This window comes from Larus michahellis, chromosome 1, assembly GCF_964199755.1.
Source record: "Larus michahellis chromosome 1, bLarMic1.1, whole genome shotgun sequence".
Lineage (NCBI taxonomy): Eukaryota > Metazoa > Chordata > Aves > Charadriiformes > Laridae > Larus > Larus michahellis.
In genome coordinates, this window is record NC_133896.1 from 165,260,034 (window position 1) to 165,282,376 (window position 22,343).

A 22,343-nucleotide genomic window follows, 5' to 3' on the forward strand; every position below is an offset into this window, starting at 1 on the left:
ATCATATTTTTCATATTGTGCATAGAGAAGTAGCAATAGCATCGTCAGAAGAAAAGAAGACACAGCATGCACTACAAAAAAAAAAAAAAAGACTTGGAAATGAAAGGACAAATTTGCAAATTCAGCCTCTTTTTTCTGTAACATTATTTTTTAACGACTGGATAAAAACTTTGAATTTTGAAAATAAATGAGAAATGTGCATCCGCATCAGGTACTCCGGCAGTTCTAATTAGCAAATCTGTAAGGTAAAAGCCATTCATGCATGCAGTAATATACTTTCAGCATCTCGATTTAGCAGCCACGTTGAGGCACTTAGAGAAATTTCCTCCTAATGCTTTACATTTATGCTAGAAGAAGAAGGAAAAAAACTCTCTCAAAAGATCTATGGTGCACAGGACCCTCTTTTTAAAATTTCACTATTACAAATGGAACAACATAAAATCTCGGAATAAATAGATGCAGTTTTGCCACAAGGATGCAACATGTGGAGGAAGAACCCATTGAATCTTTTTCTAGGCAAGGAAGAAAAACAGATACAGATCTCTCATCAGGAAAGCAATAAATTTACGAAGAATCTTCATACAGAGTAATAAATATCAAGACTTTCCACATATCCATTATGTATCCTATAAAAATGAAATCTGATTTTTTTTTCTAGCCACTACTGTAGTTAGACAGAAAACCAATTTAAATGGTATTCACTTGGCATCAATGTATTTTAACAGACAATATCATAAACCTGCCTACCTTCACAGACAATCTATCTCCAGGCTTTTACAGCAAATCTGGAAAATGTCACACTAATATTTAAGCTTTTCCTCCTCTCTTTCCTCTTCCCTGTAGTTTGCTTGGCCCCTCTTCACCTTTTGTGAATGCGAAGGCTGATTTCATTGCCTCCAGACAGATAATTTCCACGATGTGTGCCCAGCTACTGCGTGGACCTCATTTCTCGAGGCTTTCCCTTTGCCACACGTGCTCAGAAAGATGGCTGCTACCTGGCTGGGCTTGGAACTCTCATCATCCACGGAGAAATAAGCTAACCTCCCCATCACTTCCTTACAAACCATCTCTGATTGCTGGCTAACAGAACAGGACAAGCATTTCTTAGGTTCTCTAGAACTCAATCCCGTATTTCCTAGGTCTTTTTTAATCACCTCAGCAAATTCTTCCCTTAATGAAAACACAGCATGTAGAGGTTTGAAGGGCAATACGCTTTCCTCCATTTCGTTCACTAGAAAGCTATGCACTACAGTTGCAAAAGACTGTATGAAATAAACCTCATGTCACAGAGGAACCAAAAAAGATATTTTTTTTTCTATTTTTCATTCACGTCTGCACAAGTTTTGGTAGCTCAGATTGTATAGGGTACATCTGGTAACACTCTCTCTTCAAACCATCCTCATAGCTTAGGGCTTTGAAGGAAGTCTTTTTGGACAGGAATCTATTCTACTGCCATTTAATAACGCTAATTAATGCCGACTGAGAAAAAAAATACATTCTCCTCACTGGCAGAAACCAAGAAAAACAGAGACAAGGAGGGGTAGTTGTCAGACGCCGTCTCATTTACCAAAGTGGTAGGCTTTCCTTGGCTAATTCCCAGGTAGCCAAGTTGCACAAACTCTCTGATCCTCTCATCGGTTAGTCAAGATGGAGGAGCGTCACCACCTTGCGACCTGACTATTATAATCTTCAGTGACGGTTACTTCTGCTGCCTCATCCCTTGGCCACTGGTGAGCTCTCTGCTCCCGCAGCAGCCGCCGCTCCTCTCGCCTCTTTAGCCGGTTCTGCTGATGCTCCTCTTGCTTGGAGTACTGGAAGCGCTGCAAGAACAGGTCCTTCGCATATTCATAAAGCTGCACGTCCAAGAAATTCAGGTCCTCTATCCGTTGCCGCACATCCTCACCGATGTCCACATTGGAGGCCCGCGTAACGTTGAATTGGGTGAATGGGGAAATGAACTTCAGGTTGAATGTCCTCTCAAAGAGATACTGCGTTTTCCTCTGAAATTCCGTGAGCCCGAAGAAGGCCATGTTTTTCAGATTGTTCTTGGCGCTTTGGAGAAGAATCATATTTCTTTCACTCTCATTCATGAAAGTCAAGTTGTAGCATCCCACCAGGCTGAGGTCTGCCAGCATGCGCACCTGGCGGTTGTTGGCCAAGTTGTAGCTACAATCCATGAATTCCTGTAAACTGACTCCAGACCAGTCGTCTCCTTCGTAACAGGTAGGCAGCTCGTCTGGTGTTGGGCTTCTTCCATCGCACATATGAAGGGAAGTTTTCCACGTTGCACCCCTCTGGACATGTTTCCATTCACTCAAATACCGTGACACCGGATCCCTCAGCATCGTGATGTAATAGAAATTCCTGAAACATATAATTAAACACAGTTTTAAGATTCAGAGGATTGCACTTTTTTTATTCTCTAATAAAACGATTATCAGCCACCGCCACCACCCCCTTCACTTTTTCCATTGTAATGTAGGCAGTTTAAGCGACTACTTCTGAGACAGTAAAAAGCTTAAAGCTTCATAAATACTGTGAATAAAATACAAGGTAAATTGGGAGAAAGAGAAAGAGATCAAGGGAAATAAGCAGCTATCAGAGAAACGGAATTACTTTGACCTATGAACTGTTCAGTGGTAGTTACTTTATACAAAAGCCAATTAACTGAAGTGAATGCTAACCCTCAGTAATATCAGAAACAGTGGGAAAAGAGATTTCTATAATCTTGCCACTTCTCTTCTGGACTGAGACATGCATGTCTCACAAGATGAACAAGATGATAATCCATACATTGCTTGGTCAGAATATGAGAGACGGATGAGCAATTTCATGTGGATGCTGCTAAAAATAACACCATGTGAATGACTGGCATGAGCCACCTACTTAAGAAGAACCCTATTATTAAATGGGTTGGAGTGAAGACAATGAGAGACCCAAAATCCATTCATATGACTTAATTTTAGACTAGTGCTTGATTGAAATTAGTTATCATCGTGTAATACAAAAGCATTTGTTGATATAAAGATTACCATTATTCAACCTCACCTGTCAAGAATACAAAAGAGACACCAAGAAATATTGATTTGAAATAGAGCAAATAACTGCAGAACTCACATTGCCTGTTCATCTTTTAGCTATTGAATTCAGTTTGTACATGTATTTCTGGCAATCTGAAATGGACTGCAATTGAGTGTGCTTCAAGCAGGCTTTCACAGATTGAGTTTTTTACTGAGAAATGTTTTATTCAATAAAAACTCACCTGAATTACAGGGTGATATCATAAAGACAAAGCAAAACCAAAATATTTATGACTTCTGTCAGCCAGAATAACCAGCAGAAGATTCATGACTAAAATTAACACACGGTCTGGTACCAAAATAGGCTTGTGAGTTCGCGTGACTCATCTGACTGCAAACAATACATTAATAAATCATGAGCCCTAAGATTTCTTAAGAAAAGTCTGATCTCAATACTCTTTAAGTTTAGAGAATGATGAAGCAAGTAAGCAGGAGGCAAGCTTGCCACAGACTTCTAACCCTGCAAACAAACCAACACCTCGTGAGGGCCATCTCGTACATGAGCTAACTCCAGCCGAACGAAAAATCTCGAAACTGCTAACAATCTCTGAGACGATTGTCTTTCTTTTTCAGATATTACCCATTTTCTGCCATTAAAGATTCCCCGTAGCTTCTCCATAAACCTCAGGTTTGTCATAAAAACAGGTATTTTCTCACATATTCCTGAAAATGCAGATATTTTCCCCAGTGCAAACTAAGCAAAAGGGAACAGGGCTGAATGCTTTGTCCTTATTCATTCTGAGTTCTCCCCCTAGAGGATCTATACTATATTTTCTGGAATAAGGTTATGAGCCCAAACTACGTACTATGCAGGGTCATTTCTTGAACTACTATCTAATGGAAACAGCTGTTTCATGGATTATTGCACAACAGAAGGGTTACAGGTGGAAGGATATAAACTAGGGAGAGCCATGGATGTATTTTCTTCATCGCTCGCATTGGGAGCCATGATTTGTGTTAGCATCAGATGACGTTCTGAAGAACGGTATTTGAAAAATAATTTGGGGCTTGGGTTTTCTGGCTGCCACGCACACACAATCAAACGGCACTTCGGCTGTTTTAATCCACTTCAGTTACTTACACAGCCCAAGGACCACACAACCATCCATAGACAGATATTTCTAAAATCCCTCTTCACTGCTCCTGAAGAGCAGGAAGGACCAGAAATCCTCTTGTGTGCTCTGCAGTAAAGTGCCGCTGTGAAAAGCACTGTCTTTAGGCACTTCAGGCACAGCTTTCCCTTCTCAAATTGGATGCTCGTCTCATCTTGGCTCTACCTTGCATGTATGAGAGCACATTAAGAACTGCTTTCCAACTAACAGAACAAAAAGTGGACGCTTTTCACTAGTGTTGTGCAGGTAAAGCAGCCAAACTCTCAAACACCCATCAGCTCTGAGCGTAAGACACTGTTGTTGCAACATCCAGCAGGCACTTGATGGGGTTGTAACAGAAAATGATTGAAGCTCCGAGGGAGCAGAAATGAAAAAAAATGGACAAAGATTCAGAGGCAGTTGCCAACATCTACATTGACAGAGACGTGGCATTGGCTTAGTCCTTGTATGGCTGCCCCTCCCCTCGTCAGATGATGTTGGATGTTGATATGTGGTAACAGATGGGTTTAAAAGTTGCTCTTGACAATTATTTATACCTCTAATAATAATTCTGTCTTTCCTCACCCATCTCCAGCAGTCCCAGTCAGGCATGACTCAGAGCAACAACAATTAACAAAAATACCTCCTTTGCATCAATCATTTCCATTTCATCCCTGGATATGTAAATGTGTTTGATGTGCAATAAACAGGAGTAGGAAGCAAATGCAGGGAAATGAGAACAGCGCGTCTCTGTGTAACATCCGCAGCTTCCCTTAACGCAGGCTGGGCGAGAAACTTTCGCCAGTCTGCTGCTGCTGCTCCTCCTTGTGACCACCTGACTTCTGCAGCTGTTTTCACTATCCTGATTAATTTGCTTCTGGTTTGCGCGCCTTTCAGAGTGTCGCCTTCTTGTGTTACCAACTGAATGGCTTCTTCATCTGGCACACAACCTTTCACAGCAGCCTGACACACATTTAGTTTCCGAGGCACTAATAAGTAAGAGTGCAGTGATCCCCTGCCGCATTCACAGTTTACAGCCTTCTGCTTAACCTTCTGTTTGTGACTCTCCATCACCCTTTTAAACAATCTGAGGTTGGAAGACCTTAAGATTTCTCCCATCCGGGCCAGATGACACTGTTTCAATGCTACGCAGAGGACTGGGGGATGCTGCGCGGCAGTCGTGGCAAAAAATTTTTCTTGCAGGGAAAAGGATGTCACGTCCCTAGAATAATGACATAAGTAAAAATACATAGGTCATGCACATTTGTTTCAGTTGGAAAATTATAAAAATTATCTTAGGAAATTGTTTTCAAATGTTGACAATTATGGATTAAATATAGCAGCATTTCAGAGCTCTTAGTTTTAGTGCCTAATACAGAGTGTGCAATCATACTAGGAATGGCTGGGGAGTCGGCTCAAAATAAAGACAAAAAGTAGTTCATAAAAATATGAAACTGGGGATGGCTTTCAATCTCTCTTTTCTTTACTGTTCAGTAAAAGAGCATCAATTCAGCTACACACCGAACATCTTGTCAGTGTAAATGACCCCCTTGCATCGCCCATACTGGTGCTTACATGCCTACGTTAAACTCCACAGCCACCCACTGTGGGAAATACTCAGCAAAGAATTAAGTAATAACTTCTGTTACCCTATTTGACAAAGCAAACTCGTCTCAGACTTATTGGCTTCATTTCAGTGGACTCCCACCATCGATTACTCAAACTGCTGTCACAGACAGCCTTGCTGCTTAAAGGCTCGCCAAGCAGAATATGCCGGCGTGTCAGTGAGAAGATGTTCTACACAAAGCATTCAACATTAATTAAAACCCCTACATTATATTATATCTATATCTATATCTATATCTATATCTATCTATATCTATATCTATAACATCTATATCTATACCTACATTTACCTCTACCTCTACATCTATATCATCTATATCTATATCTATATCTATCTATAAGCGTATGCGTGCACGTGTGTGTGTAAACATTTCCATGCGAATCTGGCCATAAGCTGCAGTTGTCAATGGAAGAAAAATCATGGTAAATGCATAGCGTGTATTTGCCAATGTGTCTTGTGACTGTCTATATAAACACACAGACATGTACAAACACTTTAGATTACATTTCAAAGAACACCAGCCCATTAGTCACTACATTAGCTCCTCCTGAAAGGAAACTTTATACAACTTCCCCAGATTAAACCATCTCCTTTTGAGCACAATGTACTGAAATTAATGGGTTATCAAAGTCGCCACTATGGGACAGTTGATTTTTTGGACAGATGCTAAGCACCGTGATGGTCAGGGCACAGGCCTGACAATCCAGGCAAGGGCCCAAACAAGCACCAGGGAGAAGCGTGGGCTGCACGCTACTGTTTACACTAGAATTAAAAAGCACTTGGGAATTCAGAAGGCTCTAGTCCCACTGGCATGAAATCCAGTCTCTTCATTAGCATTAGGCAAAGAAAACCTTTAATTAATTGAACAGCTAAAACAAGCTTCTAGTTATAACCTTAGAACATGTATTTCTTTCACATTATAAGGTATTTTAATATAAATGCTCTAATCTTACATTAATCCTTCAGTAGTATTGCTCTGGTTTAGAAATTAATTTCAGACGAGCAGACTCCAATGTTAGTGAAGGTGATCCCAAACCAGGGCATTTTGCCTGCTCTATCGCCATGGAACAGACATCCTGGCTGAGGGAGATTTACTAAATATGGGAAGGATCACCACACATCGAGAACAAAAAGATCCTCTAGGGCCTCCTGGGGAAGAAGGATGAATGGCATCTTCTCTGTCGCTCCCACTTTTGTGTGGAGCAGCCAGCACAAGGAGAGCTCGCGCAGCTCTCGCGGAGGATCAGAGAGGAGAAAAACCAAGCTATTCCCTCTTCTTTCAAAAGCAGGACCTCATGTGCAGGGAGCGATGAGCTTCATGAAAGGAGAACAGCACACTCATAGCAGCTGATGCAGACATAGGAGTATTTGAGGTGGAGAAAAAGAGTCACCAGAGAATATTTTGGAAGACACTAACAGACAGAAGAAAGAAGAACGAAAACAACTGAAAAGCCCAGGTGCAACATAAAACCATCCACATTCTGATTCTTCCTGGTAGCAGGGAAAATAAAAGCCCTGGTCAAGTTTACGACCCAAGTAGAGACCAGAAGTTAGCAGCTTTAATCCTAGAAGTGAGTGTGCTCCCGAGGAAAGGTCTGAAATACCTTTCCTCGGTAAAGGAAAGGTCAGGAAAAGCCAGCCTGGCACTACACTTCTGCTAATAACAGAGGCTGTGGCAAGACAAAGGGTTAAGAAGAATCTGCATTATGTGAACAAAAGCCTGATGCCTCCCAGTTTTATCCTGAAACCCACGTTCTCAGAGGCAGTAACAGAGTTAACCACCGATCAGCGACCTCTTCAGGCAAAGTATCATCAGTATGGGTAATGGTAAATAGGGTAAACAAATGACGCAAAAATAAGGGTAATGAAATACATGAACAATTAGGGAATAAGAGCATGCAACAAGGATGGCGGGGGGAGACAGAAAGCAAAGAAACATTGTTGGGCTGATCCGAACGGGTCAAAGTCATCCTAGCGTAACGCAGATGTACCAGCTCATGGCTGGCAGCCTTATTGTGCAGAGTGTCACTGCATCTATGCTGTGCTTAATTTACAGACAAACTGCCCAACAGAACAGGAACTGACTGTATGCTTCTTATTCAACACAACAGTACTGTAACGAAAAAGCTATGAAACCGTGCGCAAATTATATGCGTGCCCATCTGGCTACAGGAAGCATCATACAGCTTATCCACCAACTCAGATAAGCACTAGCTAGCCCACAAACTTTTGCGAAGATGACGTAGCAACCGCGCATAGGTTTCTTAAGCTTAGCATCTGTCACAGGATGCTAGACCACAGTGATGGGAATGGTTTTCTAAGACATCCTTTGGAAAAGTTTGTGACCTTAATACTATTAGCTGTCCTCTCAGGTTGTCATGGGTTTCTTTAAAAGTCTTTTACTGAAAGAACAGCTGTCGCCATGAAGAAGTAAACATTTACCCACTCTTACTACATACAACACCCATTCAGCATGTAGGAAAAACAATTGGCTGTTTTTGCAGAGGATCTGAGCACTCACCACTTCTGCTGGTTTTAACTGTGATGGCGGCGCTGTGCTTACTTAAAACAGTGGCTGTAATGTCCTACAGACGCTTGGTTACTCCGCATTAAAAGAGAACTTGCCATTGACTTCAGCAGAGTTAAATAAAAAAAAAAAGGCCAAACTTGCATTTTGAGGTAGAAAATGATAAAATTTTAGCTACGTTTTATTATTCCTCTGGGATTTTGTCCCATGGCTTTGAATCCAACCAGAAAAAAGACTGCCCACTGCTTCCTATTTGCAAATTGGCCACAAGCTTCTGTTGGTTAACTACCCCTTCTGCTATCTCAGTGATATGCAGCACAGCTAAATCTGTAGGACATGCCTGCTCAGAGAAGGGACTGGATACTACTTCCAGGGTAAGACATCTAAATGCAGTGGTCTACATATAAGCTACACATCTAAGCAACCCCTGAGGCCAGCGGGGAGCTGCTCAATAGAGGCAGTGGTGTGTGTCCAGCGGGTGAAGCAGTTGGCCAAAGCTCTGGCATGAGGTGCATCACTTCAGAGGATGCCTATGCATTGCACTGTGTACCTTGACTACAACGGGAGCTTAGATACCCGCTAACTTGGAAATGTCTACATTGTAGGCACCTACATACAGGTGTCTCCATCTGTAAGGTGAACCCCATGCCTGGAGTCAAAGGCTCCCTTGCCTGCACAGACATGTTCACAGAGGACAAGCTTCAGGCCAACCTCAAAAACTAAACAGTAATATAACATTTTGCAACAAGTGAGAAGTAACTACACAGAACCTCCACTTGATGACTTTTTGTACCAATGAGATACATATATACCCCAGTCACATTAGGATATCTCATTTCTAAGCATGTTTTTAGAGCTGGAGCATTCCCAAAGCAAACAGAAGTTTTAACTAAGTTGTTTATAATTTCACACAAATCTTCAAACCAGCAGTTAGAATACCAGCCTACCATAATTTTGTTGTCCTCGCTGATATATCAGTGTATCAGTGAGCCAGGGGGAGGGCTTGCAGTTAAACAGCTGGGATTGTATTTCTGGTTCTGGAAAACAAAGGCGGTTGGGTTGGTTGCTCAGGAAGTCACTTGTGATGACACAGTCTGTTGCGGACAAGAGAAATGAAATGGGGTGTTTGGGCACTGGGAAGCACTTAGGAAACGGGAACCTTCACATTTTATTGCATGTTAGCAGGGATACTCCCTGTCACCAACTGCAGTCTCTTTTACATTTATCTGTCGCTTTAGGATTCATTATGAAAGTCCTGATTTTTCTGTTTATAAATTGCAAGTCCCTTTTTTCATTACACAACAAGCCTAAGACATTAGGTGGGGACCAAACAGAAGCCTTCTAGTAACTAAGAGGAGGTCAGTGAGAAGACAGAGCCAGGTTCTTCACTGACGTGCATGGTAGGATACGGAGAGACATTGGTCATAAATTGAAAAAGGGGAGGATGCACAGAAAATAATTTTCCCTATGAGAATAATTAAGCATTGAGAAACCTTTGCCTGAAGAAGCTGTGCACCCTCCATCCTTGGAGGTTTTTAAGACCCAACTGGACAGAGCAGAGCCCTGAGCAACCCCATCTGTGCTCAGTGGTGACCCTGCTCTGAGCAGGGAGCTGGGCCAGAGACCTCCTGAGGTCCCTTCTTGTCCCAGGGGTTCTGCCATTCTGCATGACAGTGCAGAGTCTTCTGTCACCAAATGTACAGTCCTCTCAGAAAACACATCAAACCAGAACCAACTCTCCAACTAGATCATATCTGCCCTCCCTTGTTCTTACCTGGCTACCCAAGACAGAATACAGGGAACGTGGTTTGCCTTTTAGGAGATTGTGGGGGTTTGTATACAATTTTAACACTCTGAATCAGCACACCTTGAATTATTGAGCAACCTCATGAATATTTATTTCAATGACACTTCGTTCGATATGGACTCTCTAGAAATTGGAGAGGACAGTGCAGCAACTACATGTCCCTACAGAAATTAATTCTGTTCACAGGTATCAAGTCTGGATCTTGAACAACTCCTAGACTAATGAAATGATGTAGCTACCCATAGTTTTAATGCCAGTATTTTAGAAAGTACGCACAAACAGCATATGAATATGCGTGAGCTTTCTAAGCTAACGCATGTTTTTCCGGTGTGTTGCCTTTAGGATTTAGGCATAAATTTTCAAACACGGAGCATAAAGTTAGGCATCTAACTCTATATTTAAACATTTAGATAGACTCAGCCTCATTGCCAGTGAAAAAACACACAGGAGTAAGAGCTAAGGACACTCAGGTACCCAGAAAACATGGCCTGCTGATTTATTTAGCAAAAGGAGGCTCCCAGAGCCCTCAGAGCGCACTTCCCTCCACACAGATAACAGCACTTTATTATCTCCTTCACAAAACATCCTAACCCCTTTTGAAATATCCTTTTCTTGCCATTGCTCCCGTTGAAAAGGGCTTGTGAAGGTTGCTTCTCATGGTTAGGAACATGAGTCTTATTCCCAGACTAAACCTGGTCTTGGTCTACTCACATCCACCTGTTCTTGGGTTAACGCTTCAAATACATCAAGAGGATTTATAAACGTAACATCAGAGAAGGAGAAATGGCATTTAAGTTGGAGATCAGAGAGCAATCATACCTCTTGGCTTTCATTTTACGAAGCTGAACTAGCTGTTATTGTTTTTTTCTGATAAGACAAGCCAGAAGTGATCACGCTGCAGTCCCCCAAAACCCTTGGGTCACACTTAGATCACTTCACTCAGAGATGCACCCCGAGTTTTCCCACATCCCAGTGTTCCATGCTAGCTTTTGACAGGATGCTCACAAAAGTAAGACATGTTGGTAGCTCCTGAGATTGGTTCTGCTTTCTGACCACCCAAGCAGTCCTCTCCTGGCATTTGACCTTGCACGACTTCACATTTCACTACACGTGGCTAGAATTGGGCAAATTTCACATGAGGCCTCACAGGTGCCTTGTATAATAAATATTTCTTATCTCCAGTGACAATGTATTCTCTGATACACCCTCACATTGCATTATTTTTTTTATGCGGCCACCTAATTCTGGAAACTCATACTCTCTGTGTTACTGGCTAATATACAGAGGTCTTTCTGCTCCCCCTGTTTCGGCTGATAAGCACTTGGATGATAGAGGAAATTTGTTTCTGCTGGCTTCAAATGCATGATCTTGCACTTTTCGTTATCAAACTTCATTCCACCTCTTCTACCGAAATCCTCAAGGTCATTAAGCAAATTCCATTAACATACTTCAGCTTTTTGTGCCAACATCGTGAAGGAAAACATGAAATAGGATCAGAGCTAAGACCAGCCCTGAGGAAATTCGTTAATAACTTTCCTTTAAACCAGAAAGTTCCTCTTCCAGCATATCCCGATTTGTTACCAGCTTGTCCACCAGAAAATTCTTATGCTCAGTCTTACGTTTCCTGACTTGTATAGTAACTTTGCAGATGCCACTCTATCAAACACTTTATTGAAGGTAAATTTCCCTTCTGCTATCAGAGACAGACGCTGGGTATTTACATGTCTCAGTCCAAAGGCTGGGAATTGTGGCCCCAGCTTTGCAGCGTGTGAGAACATAGAGAATGGTTAAGATGGGGAAATGACAATTTATTTGAGAGCGAAGCAGCCTGGAATAGAAATGTACGATTAGGCGATTTGATGGAAAAACAAATCTGCCACTTTCCATCAACCAACCTTGATACAAATTGTAAATCATTTCTTTATGAGACACAAATCTAACAAAGTTCCCTCCAGAGATCTTTGTTCTTTGCCTGAATTATATCAAGCTCAGTTGTTCTAAGTGTTCTTTAAATTGTTGAAAGGAGTGAAATAGCAAGAGCTGCTCTGAAAGATATATAAATATAAAATGCAATAATAAATCAAATAATAAGAATTTGGTTGTTTTGTGAAGCACGTGCATAATAAAAACTTTCTACCTTGTAAGAGATGGTGTATGAGCACGCATAGGAGGAAATAATATTCAAAAACAATAAATACATACAGTGTCCATAAGATTCTTTAAGGACATTGTATGCAGGACCATGCATACCTTTGTGCCAGAGAGAATAATAAATCCTTTGTGGCCAGGATTGGCAAAGGAGGAATCCATTGCTCACATCGCCCCCATTCTATCTCATCCCTATTGTGCACAGATCATTGCTGTGTCTGAAAAGAACTGTGAAAATATGGGGCACGTGTGACATCTTTCCTCAAAAACATTGTGTCTCCTGTCTCTGCCTTTGCTATGCCACTGCACAGAAGGGAAAATGAAATCAGGATGTTGCACTACTGTACAACCTGCCTCCTCCCAGAGCTGCCCCCAGCGTGGGGAGGAACCTGAACCTGCCTTTCTCAGAGAGGTGTTACGAGCACGGGAGAGACAAGCTGAGGGCATGACCTGCAGCATCAGGCGGCAGCAGAAAACAAGGGCTGGCCAGAGAAAAGAAAGGTGATGACAGGCAAGGGACAAGAGAACAGCAAACCTGGAGACGGTGCAGCAAGAGGGACCTGCAGTTTGAGCTTGTTTTGCCAACTGAGCCTCTGAGGGTTACAGAAACCAGGTTGGGAAGGAAGGGACCCTCCTGATCAAGTCTGATGGTTATAATCATGGGTAATGGTTTAGCACGACAGGATTCATAAAATATCCCTTTTGAACACAGGACAAGCCACAAAACATTCCTCGCTACCAGGCTGCAGTCTCTGAGCAGCTGCCAGCAAGGTTAGAACAAGTCCCTGCTTCAGGAGGAGTCTCCCCAGAGCAGGTTATTGCCTGGGCGATGGAGTGAGCAGGCAGATCCAAAGCAAAGAGATGGGGACACAGAACCCCTGCCTATTCAGTAATGTAAACAACATAAGGCCTTTTGTAAGGGTTATAAAGGGAAAAAAAAAAACCCTCCATACTTTCATGCAGAATTATGAGAGATCTGTTATCACAAGAGTCCTGGCTGCCAACAATACACCTTTTGGGGAAAATTAAATTTCAAAGAACCCCTGAATAGACAAATAAAAGGTAGCCAGACCCTTAAATCTTCTGACGTTTATATTTCTTCAGTCAGATTTTGTTAGGTCTGAAACAGAGCAAAAATATTTATGTTAAATTCAACCACGATGTTTACTTTCATCCTCTTCCTTGTTTTTGAAGGAGCTGTTGCCATTCCGTTTTATTCTCTGCCTAGGTAAGACAAGCAGCACAGGCATCACCAGTGGTCCTCCATAGCTGGCTGCCTTCACTGGACACCAGTTTGTGCCACAAATAGCACGTACCAAGGCTCCCTCCCTAACAAAGCCGCCTCTGATTTCCAACTAATAGCTCAGTTTGCAGATGCCTTCTTCCAAATCTGGGATGCTCAGATGAAAGTTCTGAGGGATTTTTCACTGCAACTCATTTTGAATCAGTGCAGTAATTCTGCTCAATTAATAAAGTAATTAACAATAAAAAGGCCCAGTAATTGAGATCCCTTTGAAAGTACATCAATTTATTCTCTCTAAGCTTTGCCTCAAGTCTTTATTAATTCTGACATCAAGCATAATGACCATAAATTATAAATGATCATCACAAAATCCAGGCATCACAACCATTTTCTTGTCCTACGTGCTGAGTTTCTAAAATATGTATGTTTGGTCATAACTTTGGAGATTTGCCTCCCATAAAGTAAACAATATGGATGTTAAAGAATTTCAGGAGATTCTACTAATGCAAACACTGTAAGAGTAGTCCTTCCTATTTACTCATTGAAACGATTCACAAAACCTAAGAAAATCGCTCAGTTGTAAGACAGAAATGCGAACTTCCCCTAACATTCTTCTTCTTGTGGTGTAACTGTACAGATTTTAATTTTTTTTTAATGTCTTGTAAGACATTAAGCAGGCAGATGACAAGGTACTTCAGCTGAATACTTATAACACAGACCACTGACTTCCCATTTCACACCGAGCTTTGTTTCCTACTAAAATCCTTGGTAGCATTTAATTATAACCTGAAATTTTTTCTATAAGCAAAATTGCCATCTTCCTCCTCCATTGACCTAACAGATTTCTTCTATTTCACTTTAGGCTATGTGTGTGTATATATATGTACACATATGTATAATCTCCACAAGAGGGCCCTCTTATCATCCCCAAATCTTAGCAAAAGCTTGACTTGCTTTCCAAAAATTTATGACTAAAAGTTTTTGTCTGCAGATACTACAGTATCTTAGCAAAAAGTTTTTACCAACTAGAATTGAGTTTATGATATAATTTTATATGACAAAAACTGTAATTTGAAAGGCAATCGGGTTTCATGTACCATTTCCACTATATATCTGGCACGCAAAGAACTTGGACAAAGCTTTTCCAAGTTCACTACTTGCAATAACCAGCCAAAATGAGATCTTTTACACAGACTAAGACACAGACGCACAAAGTCAGCTCACACTGCAATGGCGAGGCAGCCTTCAAGATGCAGCCTGCCCCTACGTTATATCGTAATTTGTAGGGTAAACCCCAAGTAAGTGACTATTAGTGACTTCAGCTCTGTGTGAATGCATCCCGTAGGCACCACAGTTAAGGTGCAAATGTTATTAAAGTTATTTGCACTGTCCTCTCAACTCCCAGCAGATATGAAAAACAAATCTTGTTTGGGATACCTTGTTTTAATATTCTGAACATTTTATGGAGACAGTGTTGTATGTCCTCATTTTCTTAATTCAATTGTAGCTCTGTGAGGTTTTTGTTATTTACCATACCTTTGACCTTGGAATATCTAATAGAAATTGGACTATCTCCTTCTGACCTCAAATCTTAACGAATCGAGGCTCTGACACACATGCCAGGCTCGCGCTGCACTGTACCGCTATCGGCTGTGGACGCTGTGCTCGGAGAAAGAAGGTAATAAGATGAAATAAAGAAGTCTAGGCTTCTAACTGCCAACTTTTATGAGTGATTCTTTACGTTTCAGGAAAACTAGCAAGCGATTATGTGAATTCAGCCTCGCTGATACAGCGCAAACCCGCCAATCTGCTAACTCATTCAAGCACCTTGATCTGCAGTGCAAACTTTGCTTAAAGTTTTCACGATCACTCAGCAATATTGCCATATGACATGGTCGTGTTCAACCAATGTCGATGACAGAGTTCAGGCTGCTGCAATACTTGTGCATTCAGGTAAAAGAAAATACCCAGGGTGCTGATGGGACTCCGTATGAATTACTGGCTGCAGCAAGTCATCAGGGATGCCTTTGGCTCTGCAACCCTCCTCCGGAATGGACAAATCCTGATCAATGAAGCACATCTGTACAGTGGAGGAAAAGCACTTCCCAATCCCTTCAGGCCATGAACTGACTACTTGAAGCATGACATTTGATTAGCCTTATTATCTCAACTCATTTATATATAAATGTTGTTAGGGGCCATGAAGCCATACAGCCCTTATTAAAAGCCAGCCACAGTCTCTGAGCTGATGTTCTCACTCTTCTTCCTTTTTGTCTGTAAAAACAAGGAGGAACTTCTTTTTTTTGAACTGCAGGTTATCATCTTTGCAATCTTATTATTACTGGAAAATAACCTACTCCTCTTACACTAGTGCAGCAGACTGTTGCCGTAACCCCTCACAGATGCAAATAGGTCAGGCTTTCTAGTCTTTCCCCACAGAGATATTTGACATTGAGACTCAACATGATCTCAATGCATCTTTCTGAACTAAAAGCCAGGGGAATAGTGTGCAGGACTCTATTTTCAAATGTATCTCTCACAGAAATTAATGAACATCTGGGCAGAGGCTGAACGTGAATTCAGGCAGCAGAAACAAAATCCACCTGAAATTGAGCTTGAGGTCTAGGAATACCTAATGGTAAGGATCTTTACCTTCGCAAGTTGAGGATTTCTTCCCTTCCCTTTGAAGAGCCAGACTGCTCTTCAGGTCACAAACTATCTTTCCCTAAAGGAAAGGGGATGATAACAGGGTTATGAAAGATATTTCTGCATTAACAAGGAGCGAAGTTGCTGATGTGTATCCTAAGTAACACAAAGATTTGAATATGAAACATTCATTAAGATTTCTTTATAGACTCTATAAATTGCCTTCTGTTTCATACAGAATATCACTGTCAATAAAATCCATCAGTGATGCAAACAGGAAAGCAAAATTCAGGTTAAAATGACATAATGTCATGAACAGTTGAACATTCTACAGTTGTAATGATTTCAATGTTCCTATCTTTTACCTAACAGAGTAGATCACTTAGTCTGGGCCAATCTTATTTCTGGTACACATACTGAATATTACATAATTTTACATAAATTATTATCTGTGAATTTAAAAAAGAAACTTCATCATAGTTTCCTGAGCAACTGAAGATGTGCTACCTGCCCAGTAAAAACAGCCAAAAAAAGAAAAGGATGCAAACTAATCTGGTTTTGCTTTTTTGCTTTGAAGATGTTCCTTTTCAACGGGCTTCTTCTAAGGCAAAATTTTTGCTTATAATTGTATCATTTTTCATATATGACAAAACTATACATCCCAATAGTCTCACCAAGTGCTGTTTAGCACTGGTATCTCCGCTCTCCATCTTGAGATAGCAGCTGCTGTATGTTCAGGCTAAACTATGGCTCTGCCTAGACGAGAAGGAAGTTTGCATGCACACAGACCTTTATTCCTGACACTTTAATTTGCTCCATGGCCTTAATAAACACACCAGCATTAAGCATACTCATGCGAACCACAGCTCTAAAAATAACTCGCTTCAGACATTTTTCCACGTTGCTTCCAGTAACACCACTCTTACTGCTAGGAACAATCATCAGCACAGGCAGGGATTTATCATCAAAAAAATCCCACTCGGCAAAGCAGCGGGGATCCTCAGAGGGGTAGCAGGGGACTAGCCCAGGGGTCACATTAGTATTCCCTGAGCATTAAGGGGAAAAGCCCAGCAGTGTGGCTGGGCCACTGCCGTGAGCGGGGTGCGCAGGCACAGGTAACCCTCCTTACTCACCACAGAGGCATCCGACAGCCTGGTCCACGGGTGAGGGCTGGGGGCAGTGGCCACCAATCCACCTCCCCCAGCCTGGCATCCCTCCCCAGGAAGTCCTCCCTGGCAGACACCCCAGTCTACCGCGTCGGAAGAAGAGGGGCTGGTAGGTAGGAAGGGAAAATACAGGCTCACAAAGACAATCACAACTTGGCCCTAACCTAATTGCTGCTTCTTTTTGTCCCAATATTCTTGACAGAATGGGAAGAGGTATTTATGAAAAATACTGTGCAAATGTCAACAGACCAGGCAATGAGAGAAGGATACACAGTTTTCCTGAAAGAGTTTTTTATTCTAAAACACGCCTGCCTTTATTGTAAAAATTGAATATATAGAACAAACCAATACCCTACAAACACATATATCCTAGAGACTGAACCTTGAATTTAAAAAAAATAAATACCTGATATTAATAAAAAATCCATGTTAAATGCCTTGGAGCAAAGGATCTGGGGATAAAATCCTTAAACCAGTGAGCCCTGAGCACAATCTCAACACTCAAACTGGGAAGACAACATTGCGATTCATCAGAGCTAGGAAAATTACAGTGTTTCTTACTATGCATTTATTACACGTGCATTTTTCTTCGTCTTTTCCTCCCAGCTTCTCTCTCATTCTTTGGTACCACCTATTTTTTTTTTTTTTCTCCATTTCTTGCCTTCTTTCCCCCTTCATTATTTGTGTTCTCATACAGCAGCAGGAGAACTTTATGCCTGGAGGAGCTGCAGAGGAAACAGAGCCTTTCCATGTGCTGGGCTGATACAGAAGAAAACCGACTTTTTCCAAGCTAGGGTTAAGCCCATTTGCTCCTGCACCAAATTTCTCTGCACATAGAGCTGACTGCAGAGCAAAGCTGAGTGGGATGGTGTCACTCAAAACCCTTATCAGCCACTGTGCTGTGCCTGCAGCTCGCCGGGGCGGGAGCAGGGACCGACGAAGCCAAGCTGAGGACAGGTCCAACCCAGAGATGTGCTGGTTTAGGCACATGGCTGCTTCCCCATTTTCACAGCGCTGCCCTCATTCGTGCCTCTCCCTCTACTATTTTCCGGGATAGGGAATTTTGTTCAGCTTGGGATTTTTTAGTTTTAGCTCACTGAAACTGGATCCACCCAATTTTTGCATCCCACATACACAAACTCCCCGAGAGCTCGGTTTAGATCCCTGTACATTACTGTCAGTTCAGGTTCTTTTAATAAATCTGAGAGCCAGAAATTATTCTGAAAACCTCTGTGTAACTTTCAATGCTGGACATCCTATAGCAGTTACAACACGCGACGGGACTTTGTTCTGTTAAACCATGCCTGCACCTGGCTTCAGCTTTCTAAAAAGGCTTTAGAAAAATCATGTTCTGTAAAAAAAGCTGAACAAAAAAATATCATATTAAAAATGGGTTCAAGAAGCTACTCAACTAGTTCATAGAAGGTAAACCCAATAAGAGTTACTAAATAGAGACATCTCCACTAAGCAAGAAATTCTCAAGCCTTGAATTTTTTGACCCAGGGAGTACATTCAGGGGTATCGTCATTACATGCTTGCCTTGTTCTTGTCCTCCTTGGACATCTCCACTGTTGGAGACAAGGTGTTAGGCTAGATGGACCTTTGGTCTGACTCAGTTTAGCCATCCCTGTGCTACTTCAAGCCACCCACATAGTCAGTCATACTTATTATTTTTTTATTAACATTGATGAGAGAAGCATCTCACATGCTGATGAGTTAATTCAAAGCAAAAAAAAAAAAGACAAAAGTACAGTTTTAGTTATAAATGTAAAGCGGAATTTGGATGTGATGCTTGCCATAGAAAATGTTCTCTCACCTTCAATAAGAAATCTGTTTTCTGTTTTCTTAAAAATGGGTCTCACGATGTGGGTGTTACAAACGGCAGTTCTTTCTCTACCGCTTGTAAAAACGAACGCTTTCCATTCATTTACAAAGAGACTACCAGAAAATATGTTATTACCAGGGGTTGGTAGGAGGCAACATCAAACAGCATGTCAGCTCTGAAAGAGAAATGGAAACAGTCGGAATGCAGGAACCGACCACCGAGGCTCAGCAAGCAGGAGAGCCCTCATCCCATTGAGGCCACAATGCAGAAAGGGTGGCTGAGGAGATCCTCAGGTAGGCTGAAAGACAGCTCACCCTGCTCCTGACAACTCCACCACCGTCCAACGCCAGCTCTGCGTGTGGCTAGGTGGCCTGGCAATGAAAATACGACCCACGGCAAACCCAGGCAACACGAATTAGCTAGAGTACATGATGTGGTGCTTACGCTGGTTTTATGTCTTCACGTGTGCCAGAAGTGAGAGGATAGATGATGTATCAGATGGGGCACAGGGTAATGTAGAGCCAAACCACTGATTCCGACACAAAATCTTCTGGCACAAAACCAATTTATGCCGGAGTAGTACTTTGCATCATTTGTTCACCCCGCTTTTGGGCCAGTACTAGGAGATCTAAAGCCAGCTTGACTGTATTGTCAAACTATGGCCTCGGTACCTAACCTGCTACAACTGCGCAGGAGTTAATTTGGATTTATGAGCATGCAACCACACCAGGATGATCTGCTTAGTTTTACTGCCCCGCTCGCTTCTTCTGTATGTCTGTCCTAACTTACCTAGCCTCCGCAATTCTTTCCACATAACATACATTTCTTCGCTCCAGCGTACTAAAACCATATGAACGAGAAGAAAGTAAATGACACAACTGAAATATTAAATTCCTTAAATGTTGAATATCACACATAAAATTTAAAGGAGTAGAACATATTTAATAACAATACCGTGTCGATTTCATGAGAAAATAAATGTATAAAGGCCTCTATTACAAGGTGAGATATTGTCCTCAGAGTTAGAAAATGCCAGAAATATTATTTGTGCAGCTTTATTTTGCCATTATGATACCCTATTTATTTGATACAAAAAAATATTATTTTTCCACAGGACCCCTGCTTTATGCAGTGCACAGAACAGGCAGTGCTCAGCAAGTGAGATGCCTGTTCAGTATTTCTTTTTATCATCATCTGAAAGCATGTAGTTCAGTGGTTTATTTACAGCATGTCGCACAGTCTGCTCAGGGTATAGAATGTCACGTTTCCTTATCGCCTTTACTATCACAATCATCCTTGCAATACGTTGCACTTAATTTTTTTGGCTTAGTATTTCCTACAACTCCTATTATACTCATATCCTCACACTTTTGCCCCCTGATTTCTTTTAGGTTAAAAGGAAACAGCACCAGACCAAAGACTGGGGACAAGTTCCTTCCTCAGAGAGGCAGAAGCCGCAGAGCTGCAACCATCTCGCGGGCAACAGGAGAGGCAAACCCGAGTCCCTCAGGCTGAGGAAGAAAACGAAGAAACATCTTCCACTTTCTAGACACCACCCCCAGCTTTTGACAAAAGCAGCTGTGACTACTATTTGGTGTGGCACTCGCTTACGTCTGCAGGGCTCCTGAAGCAACGTATTCCCCACTTGTGCTCCCTGAGAGCCTGCAGACCCCCCCCAAACAGGCAGCTGTACTGCACGTCCACAATAGCACAACCGGAGACTCCTGAGAAACCTTACTATTCCCAACTCAGGCTTCCTGTGACAGTGGAATTGGGCGAGGTTTTGAGCCTGAGACTCCCAGCCTTGGTACTCGCTCCTTACGGCTCGGGCTTTCAGACTACTTCATTCAATACCGACGTCTTTGGAAATCAGGCCACCTCTTTTCAGTTCCAGCTGGAATCCTGAATTTTAGTAATAATAACCTAACAAGACTAAAACGCAATAAAGCATCTTGAAGATTTAGTAATTTCTCTATCTTATAGTCTTGCTGTGTGTACTGATGGCAAGCGCGCATGGCCCAGGATGATGAAACGGTTATTGGTATGAAAATACCATTACTACTAAACGATCCTCTCTCTCCCGCACTTTTTGTTTGGAAATGGCTGTCTCTTATTTTTCATTGCATCTTTCAGGCAGTACAAATCTTAATAAGGAAATGACTGACATTAATAAGGCAGTAATGTGGTTTTGGAGCCATCGCTTAGTGTCAGATGCTAGGAATAACTAAGACACAGGTAATGGACAATTAAAAGAAAGATGTTCACATGGCATGGCTTATTTTTGTCCATATATTTCTCATCAAGAAATATATTCTTGGGTGCAAGAACACAAACAGTTGATAGGGTAAAAATGCCTAATACAAAAGGAATGTTTGATACATCCAGAAATAACACAAACCTTTCTTTTTTTAATCCAGAGGATGTATGGACACAATATATTGTCAGTCAAACAACAATTAACATAATGTGCCTTAAAAAGACATACATCTAAGCTACACAGAAAACTTGATTTTAAAATCAGCCTACCACTTTATACTCACTAATAAGTACAACATCACAAGCAAATTTACTTGAAGATAAAAATAACAGTTCAAGGAGATAGTATGAGGGACCAGGTGACTGTCTGGTCGCCATCACTACCTTGTAGTTAAGATAAAGATGTAAGATGTAAGTTAAAGACGGGCCTGTACACTTTGCTGGATAAAGACAGGCTTTAACTGCCTTGCTGAAGCAGGACTTCAATTATTTGTGGACATTTAAAAAGTATTATCTAATTCATTATGCAGAGAGACAGTGGTGAGCACAGTAAATTAGCTGGATGATAGGTGGACTTAAAGTAATGAACTGAATTAAAGTAATCACAGTTTTATTTTCTCCGACAGGGATTTATTCACTCAAAGTGCAAATAAGTGATGTAAATACCGGCAAGCAAATAATTATTGCAATATTGCTTCAGTTCTGGAGATGTTTTGCATTCATTTGGGTTTGAAACCTGACTGCTTCAGACCTCAAGAGTTTGTGAGGAGGAGACACCACAGCTAACAGGTAAACATCCAGATAAAATGGATGTTTTCTATCTTTAAAATATGGAAATACACCCAAAATACAATCATATGACTCTGTGGGATACAATATCAATGATTACAAAAAAGATTATATGTGACGTTTGATTTCTTCTTTTTC

At 41.5% G+C, this 22,343-nt stretch overlaps 1 protein-coding gene across 1 annotated transcript in view; it reads right to left on the bottom strand.

The window, feature by feature from the left end:
- Nucleotides 1–383: 383 nt before the first annotated feature.
- Nucleotides 384–22,343, bottom strand: part of HS6ST3 (heparan sulfate 6-O-sulfotransferase 3) — a 304,259-nt gene continuing 282,299 nt past the window's right edge. The window contains exon 2 of the mRNA XM_074562850.1: nt 384–2,364. Within this exon, the coding sequence (XP_074418951.1) occupies nt 1,659–2,364 (706 nt within the window). The 3' untranslated portion in view covers nt 384–1,658. The remainder of the gene's footprint in view (nt 2,365–22,343) is intronic.